Source organism: Neurospora tetrasperma, assembly GCF_000213175.1.
Source record: "Neurospora tetrasperma FGSC 2508 unplaced genomic scaffold NEUTE1scaffold_1, whole genome shotgun sequence".
Lineage (NCBI taxonomy): Eukaryota > Fungi > Ascomycota > Sordariomycetes > Sordariales > Sordariaceae > Neurospora > Neurospora tetrasperma.
The window spans coordinates 3,363,421-3,373,322 of NW_009799099.1; the positions used below are offsets into that span (position 1 = coordinate 3,363,421).

The 9,902-nt window shown below is 52.4% G+C and overlaps 4 protein-coding genes across 4 annotated transcripts in view; 2 read left to right on the forward strand and 2 right to left on the reverse strand.

Moving 5' to 3' along the window:
* Window positions 1–1,619, reverse strand: part of NEUTE1DRAFT_127741 (uncharacterized protein) — a gene marked incomplete at both ends in the record, with an annotated part of 3,200 nt that extends 1,581 nt beyond the window's left edge. The window contains 2 exons of the mRNA XM_009849842.1: window positions 131–1,326; window positions 1,395–1,619. Of these exons, the coding sequence (XP_009848144.1) occupies window positions 131–1,326; window positions 1,395–1,437 (1,239 nt within the window). The remainder of the gene's footprint in view (window positions 1–130; window positions 1,327–1,394) is intronic.
* Window positions 1,620–4,645: 3,026 nt separating this feature from the next.
* On the forward strand, window positions 4,646–5,782 carry NEUTE1DRAFT_107552 (uncharacterized protein; the record flags this gene model as incomplete). Its single annotated transcript, XM_009849843.1, has 1 exon — window positions 4,646–5,782. The coding sequence occupies one exon, from the start codon at window positions 4,646–4,648 to the stop codon at window positions 5,780–5,782; it is 1,137 nt and encodes a 378-aa protein (XP_009848145.1).
* Window positions 5,783–6,331: 549 nt separating this feature from the next.
* Window positions 6,332–6,915, forward strand: NEUTE1DRAFT_134973 (uncharacterized protein; the record flags this gene model as incomplete). Its single annotated transcript, XM_009849844.1, has 2 exons — window positions 6,332–6,352; window positions 6,616–6,915. The coding sequence occupies 2 exons, from the start codon at window positions 6,332–6,334 to the stop codon at window positions 6,913–6,915; spliced, it is 321 nt and encodes a 106-aa protein (XP_009848146.1).
* A 919-nt stretch (window positions 6,916–7,834) lies between these two features.
* Window positions 7,835–9,428, reverse strand: NEUTE1DRAFT_98143 (uncharacterized protein; the record flags this gene model as incomplete). The annotated part of the gene is made up of 2 exons (XM_009849845.1): window positions 7,835–9,062; window positions 9,121–9,428. The coding sequence occupies 2 exons, from the start codon at window positions 9,426–9,428 to the stop codon at window positions 7,835–7,837; spliced, it is 1,536 nt and encodes a 511-aa protein (XP_009848147.1).
* Window positions 9,429–9,902: the final 474 nt, after the last annotated feature.

A 9,902-nucleotide genomic window follows, 5' to 3' on the forward strand; every position in this document is an offset into this window, starting at 1 on the left:
GGGGGGGGGGGGGAGTAAAAGCAGAGATAAAGGAAGGTCGAAAACTAAGGGAGTCCAAGAAGACTAGGACAACCAAACAGAATGACAAAAACAGCAACATCACAGAGTCAAAGGGGGAAAACAAACTTACCAATCCTTTCCCAACACCTCCCACCGTCTGTCCCAACCCTTCACCCAGCCCTCCCACGGCGCCCAACGGACCGCCTTTGGCCAACCCATCCGTCGCCCCCTCCACTGTCCTTCCCAACCCTCCCGTCGCCGCACCCAACGTATCACCAACACCACCAGCCGCCGCTCCAACCGTCTTGCCGACGCCACCACCACCAAGCGCGCCCTCAGCCGTGCGTCCAACAGTCTCGGTAATCCCCTTAGCCACCTGACCCGTAGTATCCAGCGTCGCCCCAGCCGTCTTACCGACATTCCCAACAAACCGCGAAGTGGGAATCATCGCCTCAGGCGCGTACTTCTTTTCCTTCTTCTTGGGCTTCTGGGCTTCCTGCTGTTGTTGTTGCTGTTGTTGGTCCCACTGAGCCTGCTCCTCCTGCGCCGCAGCAGCGACCTTCTGAGCCCGTTTAGTCGCCTCAACATCAGCAGCGGCAGTAGCCTTCTGGCGCGCCGTCTGTGGAGTTGGGACGTGGACCTTGGGGAGCGCAGTTTCGGGCTCGACCTTTATAGGTTTCGAAGGGCTCATCGCCTCGGACTTGCGCACGGCGCGCTTGATGTGCGCTGTCATGGTCGCCGGGCGGAGGTTGGGCTTGGGGTTGCCTTCGGCGTCGAGAGCAGGGGAGAAAGCCTTGGCGGGTGCAAGAGGTTTGGCGATCGAGGAGCTCGTGGCGCGGGCGCCGTGGCGAGTCAAACTGCCGTCGGGGTTGTGATGGTGGTGGGCGTGGTGACGGCGACCGGGGCGGTGCGAGCTGGTGCTCTCGTGCTTGCTGCCTTCCTCAAGATGTGTATGCGGTCTATGGCTCGATGTCTTGGTCGTCGAGGTGTGCGCGTGGGTATGGCCGCTGGTCGAGGGTTTCTTGGTGCTGGACGAGGATACTACCTCGCGGGGGTGGGTGCTGCTGCTGTGCACACGTGCCTTCTTCTCTGGGGTCGAGGTGGAAGTCGTCGGCTTCTTCTTGACAGCATGGTCGGTCGTCGCGATCTTATTCTCGTCGAGGGGCGCTGGTTTCGGCTTCTTCTTGACCACGTTGTCGGTTGTTTCGGCGAGGGGCGTCGACTTGGGCTTCGTCGAAGAGCTGCGATGCTTCACTTCTTTGACTGGCTTGGGCGCATCCGTTGTTGCCGTCTTCGTTGTTGTCTTCTTGATTTTGGGGGCGGAAGCTGTTGGGTGTTTCGGTCCCTACGGGTAAGTCTGTGCACCAAAAGAGGAAAGTGGAGCCTCGACTTACAGACCGCAGCGGACGGCTGCTTGACCGTTGTTGCCGTTGGCATGGTGCAGTAGCTTCGAGTGGGTAGCGGCTACTGAGAGATAGTGTGTCTCGGAGAATTTCGTGGCCTTGAAATGCGACGATCAGATCTATCTAGGATTAAAATCTTCTGGAACAGACACCCAGGAACTCGAGTCTGATATATGTCGAGATTCAGGACATCATCACAAGACCATCCATCATTACCATCCTTTTCGCTGGGGCATCATCAGATCATGACGTCTAGAGAGATACAGGATTCCCTGAAACCGTGGGTGACGTCAAAAAGCATCCGAACCCCGCGATGCATGACTGTAACGGGCGGGAAGAGTGGACGCGATCGGGTCAGAACCAGGAAAGCCTGGAAAGCCAGGAAAAGGATGCCATGCAGAGATGCCTGTACGGGATGTGATTCGCGAAGATGCCTCCACTCGTAGCGAAGTGGTGTCCTCGACTGACGAATCCTCGCCACAATCAAGAATCAGCCCTGGGGCTGATTGGTCTCCTTTTCCGTTCCGAGTCGACCAACCACATTACTCTCGAGTTAGTTGATTTAGGGAGACCTGAGGCCGTAAATTGGAACATCATCACTGAGGTCTCTTGCTCTAGAGCTATCCATTGTCTAGCCTGACGAATGGCCATAAAATAGACCGAACACGTCAAGGTCAGTCCATCACAACTTGGCTATATTATTTTACGCATCCACGCGTTGTCATTATGCTTTTGAACCCAACCTCGCGGCAGTTCATGGTTGGAGAAATTCCCAAAAGATTGGCTGATATGTTTCTTAACTAGTTTATTTCCTGTCACAAATACTTCGGTCTTTCCCAACCACAACAAACAGTACTGAACTGTCCACATTCAGGTTATTCTTACGATTGCTGACCTGGATACATGGTATGACCTCCTTCAAATCTGATCAAAATCACATACTTGACAGATGGGAATCATGTCCAAACATACCTCATTCCTCAAATAAGTGATGAACATCGCTAGTCTTGTGGGCTACTGCTTGAAGATTCAATCTGAGCAAGTAAAACTTGTAGTCATAAGTGTTAACGGTCGAAAATATCACTTCATTCTTCGCTTCTCTTGTTGTTGCCATGGACAACTGCCTCTACAACAGACAAGATCGCAGCAGGATCTGTGCTCGATCGTATACCCCTTTTTGAGGGCAGATTGAGCCAAGCGAGGTACCTGGTTTCCGAGTTCGTACTGCCGCATTCTGCTTCTCACTCCATACTTACTTGTCTTTGGTGCCTGAGCCAATGTAAAGTTTGGTAGGGCAGTTCGGTTTCTCCATCATAAGAGCGTAGCTCCCCCACACTCTGTCGCTGGGATCCGGGGTTGGCAGTGAGTAGAAAAAGTCAACACTTGGAAGTGCCGCGGAGCTAACCAGTTTTGAATCAATCTGTGCAACTTCTCGCGTGAACATGACCAAATTAGTCTGCCTAGAGCTTGATGCAAAGAGAGAACACCTTCTTAGATGTACCTCGTGAGAAGTTGAACAGTATGAATCTTCAAGTCTGATGCTTAGGACTTCTTGGGGCCTGTTTCTGCTACTCTGATTTTTAAAGGACTCTGTTGGGTTGTTCCTACAATGGTCGTGTTCGCATGGTTGGTTCCCCTCAACACAGTGCATGGGGACAAAAGCGCGGCGTCGGGCCGGTTGAGCGTGGTAATTCACTCCTACGCAGAGACTTTCGTATCAAACTGAAAGCAGTCAAGATGGGAGACTCATCAGATGATCTTATCTTGTGTTGGGATGTTTCAACACGTCTACCTCGAGGTTTTCCTCATCGCCACACGCTGTATCCCCCAAACCAGTTACTAGAATATTAAAGATACACATGCGAAGATTTAACCGCTTTCTATTCTTTCATGGATATCTTGTACGACTACCACATTTGTCTGTCGATTTCTCGTAGTGAGATGAAATCTAGGAGCGGTGACCGTCACCGGATTTGGTGTATTCCATGGAGCATTTACTGAAGAGAGTCTCGCGGGCCATTATCACTGCACGTTGTCGACTTTTCCAGCATTGCCAGCCGGCAAATGCGGTTGACCAACTCACTTGTCCCTGCCCGAAATGTTTGTAGGAAGCTTGAGCAGGAGTTTCGTGGTGGAGTCATGAAGACAAGTGAAGGAAAGAGCGGGACGCCAGCGGGGTGACCCAGAATAGGCCGCGCTCCTTCCTCTATGGAGTGTCAAATATTTCAGTGACATGAATGACGTTTGCGATGGTTTGCTGAGAAACGCATCTCGGTTGGTACAACTTGTACTTAGTAGCGATGGGGGTGACGTGGAAACAAGTTTCGTAACTGAAGCATCCCGCCAGCCGGAAACTGCCAGTCGAAGTCGCCAAACGCCAGCATGGATGATATCGCGACGTCTGAGGCTCATCCATAAAAGTCTTCTGGTATTACTCAACCTTTATCCGTTACAGCTATTTCAAAAAATAACATGACTAGGCTGTAGTAACAGGACCAGACATGTCAAACATCTGATAACACTCTCCAGGTGCTGCTACCACATTCAAACTATGTGTCTAAATATCCCTGTGACTGTGTTCTTAAGTACTCATTTCCTCTGCGCTCATGATCTTACCATTGTACTCACATATGTTGCTGCTGTCCACCACCTGAGAGATATAAAGCCCCCTATTCTGCCTACCACAAAATCACGGACTTGTTGCAAAGGGAAACGAAACCTCATCAATGCGCAGTTCGACATAACGCGTAATTACATTCACTTGAACGCTTTCTGCCATGATATACCTGGCCTTTCATCTGATGTTGCTTCGATGACAGACCGTCACCGTGGAGACCAGGCCATGGTCCGAAAGTCCAAGAAACCAGGCGAATGATTCCCTTCACTCGTCCCCTTCACTGCGTTCATACATTTAAGAACTTGCACTCGTGAACGGACCACCCTCGCACAACTTGTTATTTCTCAGGTGTTTATAAATAGCCAAAATCTGCCCTCAAATCATCCTCACTTCGACTTTCTGGAGTTTAACCAGTCAACCCTCCAACCGACCCCAGATCCAACACCAGAGCATGCCAATCCAAGGAAGCGGCAATCTCGATCTGGTGGTTCCCATTACCAATCCAAAAAATCTACAACTCCAGTCTCGTATTCCATTCCCTTGGTTAGTGTGCCTGCCCTGCACGCGATATACATCACATTGGTCAGTCAGTACTGACTGTGCAACTAGATATCCTCAATCCACGATGTCGAATCAACGCAATAAATCACATTCTCTGCTAGACGCAAAGTCAGTTTGTTCGGATGATCAAAAGTCCGTTCAGGGGGCTCGCAACCGTTCAACATCCTCGAACGCTCGTACCAATGCATATGTCATCCCGGCCCAGCGTCGGGCAATGACGCCCAGCGACACACCCTCAGTGTCTGCGGCACTCGCCATCCTGGACTGGCGCCGCAAGGCCCAGACGCCTACCTCGAACACAAGGTCTGCCACTGAACCGGTCCTAGTCACAAGGTCAACGTCGACTTCTTTCCGCCCAATGGATTCAGTGCAGGGTCTGGAGCCTACCTTCACAGCGGAGGAAAAGGTTCGCGCCGGTTTCTCTTGGCGCTATAAGGGCGACATCAGAAACCCTAAGAATTCTTCATTGGGAATTGCGCCGGACGACAATTGCGCCCTGTTTTTGACCAATCTCCCAGCCGGAACAACCCCCAAGATCCTTTTGGATGCGCTGGGCATTCACGCCCCTTTCGGACGCGTTTATGCGACATCCATTGCTCCCCCTACCGACGGTCGCTACAAAAGTGCTTGCGCGAAGATTACCATGTTTTTTCGCGAAGAGGCTGTTCGCGTCTTCCAGTTCATCGCGGGAGGCAACCTGGGGATTGCAGGAAGAACCATCGCTGTGGTCTGGAATAGCAACAGATTGGCGCCGCAGACGGACCTGCCCCATAGCGCCTCCCGCGTGCTAGAGATCCTCGGTCCAATTGAGGTTGTGGATATCCACAGACTTTCGCGCTTCCTCGGGGCCAACATCAAATTCGACACACAGGATGTTACCACTGTCCGTGATGACAAAGACGAACGTCTCCTTCGCTGGACGTTCTGCTCCTTCCGCGCCCAGGCGCAGGTCGCTCGGAAGGCTTTAAGGGCCGAATGGCCCGGCCTCCATATCCGCTGGGGCATCGACCCTATGGCTGTGTCAGTGAACATGGTGCCAACCGCCATGAGCACGATGCTCCCCTTGTTCCCGCAGCAAAGGACGCCAGTGGCCGCTAGCGAGGTTAGCCATACCCCTGCGGACGACCTAATCAGCTTCGACTCTGATGTCGAGGAGGATTCGGACAGCGAGGAGGACAAGTCAGATATTTATGACTTCTGACAGATCGGAGCGAGGACCGGGGCGGACATTGTGATGTCCGGGAAGACTTGGGGTACGCCTTCGATCGGTGCTTTGAGGTTCGAAAGAGGCTCCCTCTTATCAACAACACTCAAGGTCCAGAGCAGCGTCTGAGAATATGCTGATTAGCTGAGCGGAGTCCCGGCGTTGTCAATTCCTCTTAACTCTTTGCCCGGTATTTTGAGCAACATTCCTCCTTGCTCGGAGTTTGAGGCTGCGGCGGCTGCCACCAAAGGTTTAAGTCCGCTAGCGACTTTATCACCTTCGATTCGGAGAACTGAAGAATAACCCTACGACTCGGAGGCTGGTCAGACTTTTACGGCGTCAATTGAGAGTAACAAGCGAAAAAGCGGTATATAGACTGCGTGCCATTTGGGAGATCGGAGTTGGGAACTTCATATTTTAGCTGCTCGGACTAGGGATGCTTGTGTTTACCTCAACTGATACCCTTGTTTATTTGGTCTTTTCGGATGGGATATATTTCAGTGTGAATGAATCCTACCGTATGTTAGTGATATTCTCTGTTTCAACATGTTGGAGGGCGTGATTGTGGTGCGTCCACGATAAATTCTTGCGGTGACTCTCTCAACTTCGGTGTCGGTAGTATAAAACGCAGGGGCTACACAAAGAATACTAAGCAATCGACAACATCTTAACTTTATCCAGTCGCTTTCTTGAGGCCAACCTCAAGTTCAACACATACCTACCTAGGATATCACCATCCTCATTGAAGATGAGAAAGAGTGCGTAATCAAGTCGACCTTCTGTAGGTACCTATCTTGGCTTCCGCGCGCAATGCTCTGAGGGCTGAGTAGCCAGGGTTGCACGAGTGCCACCTTCGCTGGACCCTCTGCTCCATCCGTGTCCAGGCGCAGGTGGCCCGAAAGGCTCTAAGGACCGAATGGCCGGGACTTCACTTCCGTTGGGGTATTGACCCCATGTTCTTGCCGATATACATGGTCCCGGATGTGGAGATTACTGTGCGCTTGTCGCTTCCCGAGGGCGAGCCTCGGATGTCCACGGTCACTGTCCATGTCGGCGAGCATGAGTCCGTCGGCGACTTGATTATGTTCGAGTCGGATTCCGAGCCGGCAGAGAATATTTACGATGCATGAGCACGTGACAGAAAGAGTCAGTAATTCCATGGAAGAGGTTGTTGCGCTCCTTCCATATGTTGAGGAAGTTGGATTTCGGCGTTTGGGAAGCAATGAAAGCGGATGCTGCATGCATGTACTTTGTCAGCTCACGATACCCTTTTCTCAGTCTCTGTCATTTGATTCAACGTTCGATAATAATAGACAGATCCGTCCACATCTGACTAACTTCTATGCGATGCGCTTGAACATGAATTAATGCGTCAATCAGTCATAACCGTCGAGTGTCATCGGCGACCTTGACAGACACGAATCGTGAACGTCAGTGGGGCCAACTGCTGGGGTCTGTTAATATGGTCCACTTCCAAATCAAAAACACATCAGAAGCCCGCATGGCTCAGTGGTAGAGCGCATCACTAGTAATGATGAGGTCGTCAGTTCGATTCTGGCTGTGGGCAACGCCCAAAACAGAGCTTCTCTTTTTGCATTTTGTTGCTGCGTTACGTTTTTTTTGGCTTGATTGATGATTCGAATGCTCTTTGTTATTGTTGTCGTCGATGATTCAATGCAGGTTGCGTAGTTTGTGAGTTTGGTCGCTTGTGACACCCAAAGAAAATCATGAAGAAAGCATGGAATAATGTAGACAACTTTTTTTGTTTGAAGAAGGTAGAAATGTTCCAACGTAGAAAAAAAAAAAAAAAGGCATGGTTTAAAAGAAATTGTTGACTTGAGAGAGGATGAGCATGGAAATAATGCTTGCCGTAGCTGTTGTACAACACGGCAAAATTGCTAGCCGCTGCGATGCATCGATCAGGGGCATCATCATATGCAAACCCTCATCCTGGCGTATCATTCGGTAATCCCCGCCACTCTACTGCAACCACCCATCCGGCATCCTCACCCCCTATCTCTTATCGCTTGCCCCGCTCCTGCCCACCGCTTACTTCCTCAACTTCAACCCAACCTTCAACCCAAGCGGCTTTCTCAAGAACCCCTCTCTAGTGTCCATGTAGTCCTGCAGCAGCTTAACCTCATACCTCCTCGCCCATGTAGCCACAATCAACTTCATCTCCATCTCCGCCACATTCCGTCCTACACAAGAACGGGGTCCATGGCTAAAGGGAATGAACGCGTTCTTCTGCCTCGATGTCAACCTCTCCCATCTCTCCGGCTTGAACTCATCCGCATCGGGGCCCCAGATCTCCTTGCTGTGGTGGATGCTATACGTGGGCACAGACAGAACGGTTCCCGGAGGGAGGTAGTACCCCTGGATGTGCACGCCCTGGGCGGCGTCGTGAGGGATCTGGCGGGGGAGACCGATGCCGGAGGTGGAGTGGAAGCGCAGGACTTCGTTGATGACGGCTTCCAGGTAGGGCAGCTCCTTGACCATGTCATAGGTGGGCACGTCGACTTCGGGGGGAATGTTGGCGTCGAGCTCGGCTTGGAGCTTCTGCATCACACCGGGGGTGCGGACGGCGTGGAAGAGCAGAGCGCAGGACGAGTTGGAGGTGGTGTCGGAACCGGCGATGAGTTGGGTTAGGGCTTCGGCAGTGAGTTCTTGGCGCCCGAGAGGCTCGCCCTTTTCGTCGCGGCCTTCCATCAGGCGCTGGAGCAGGTCCTTGCGGGTGACCGGGGGAGGATTGTCGAGGCGGGACTTGACGCAGGCGATGGCGATGCCCGCGAGGTTCTCGACCGCGGCGAGGCCCTTGGTGAAGAAAGGGTCGGGCAGGTACTTGGCAAAGGGCTTGAGGGCGGGATGGATGCCGAGCGTCGCGGACACCTCACCGCGGCGGTTGAGAATCTCGATGGCAGGGGCGTAGATGGGAGCAGCGTCAGGGGACGAGCGGATCTCAGCCATGTCGGCACCGGAGGAAAGCATGCCGAAGGGCTGGCCGAAGGAGAGATCACCAATGACGTCGAAGGCAAGGTAGTTGAACCACTCGAGGCAGTCGAGATGGGCGGCCTTGTCGGGGTTCTTGGAGTTCTTGATCATACTGTCCCACTGCTTGACAAAGAGTTCAAGGTTGGAGTGCATGTAGGGCTCGAACTGCTGAACGGACTTGGCAGAGAACGTATGGGAGACAATCTTGCGCTTGCGCGTGTGCTCGGCGCGGTCGCGTGTGTTGAAGAGACCTCGGCGAATGCTGACGAAGGCATCGTAGAACTCGCTATGAACTGTTAGCAAGACAGGGGTCGGTGTTCGTCGAATCGATGTGGGAGACTTACGACTTGAGGAAGCCGTTTCCGTGGCCGTAAATAGTGGGAATGGCAGCGTCATCGCAGATACTGACGTGGTTGGGCTGGATACGAACAACGGGACCCAGCTTCTTGTGAAGCTCATCTACTCTTTGGTATCTGTTACCTCTCCGACATACCGACAGGAGCCAGAGATCCGTGAACTGGGCTGGGAAGGGAGAGGGAATCTTGCGCAGAGCGCTATATGTAACGAAGTAGGGGACAAGATAGTAAAAGGCAACGCCCGCTAATAGGACGACGGGCGCCCATGGGGACATGAGAAGGCTGATGATGGCCATCTTCTTCCGAACCTCGATGGCTGAGCAGTTTGGTTCTGGATGAGTCAGAGAGAGCGGGTCGAGGGAGTGAAACATAAGTTGAGAGGAACCGGGCTGAGGCTGATATGTTTTATAAGTACCTCTCTACACAGCCAGGCATGTGTACTTGAGGCTGTAATACCAATATCAATATGGCGCTAGTCCGTCCGGGTTTGGCTCAGGACGATCAGCTACGGTGCGCGTATTGGAGATTTCATTGCAGCTCGGCCAGGTTTATTTCGCATTGTCTTTCTCTGCTTCATGTTTGTCTCTGTGATTTTCTCTATTGGTTATGAACCCCGCGTTGACTCCGCGACCATAAATCTGCCCGGAGTGTGGGCAACCGCCTGGACCGCGCTCCACCACTTCTCTACGGAGATGGCCGGGGCTCGGTCGGGTGGTGGAACCGGCTGTGGAAATCTTTTCGCGGGGAACAGAGCCAAGCACGGTTACTGA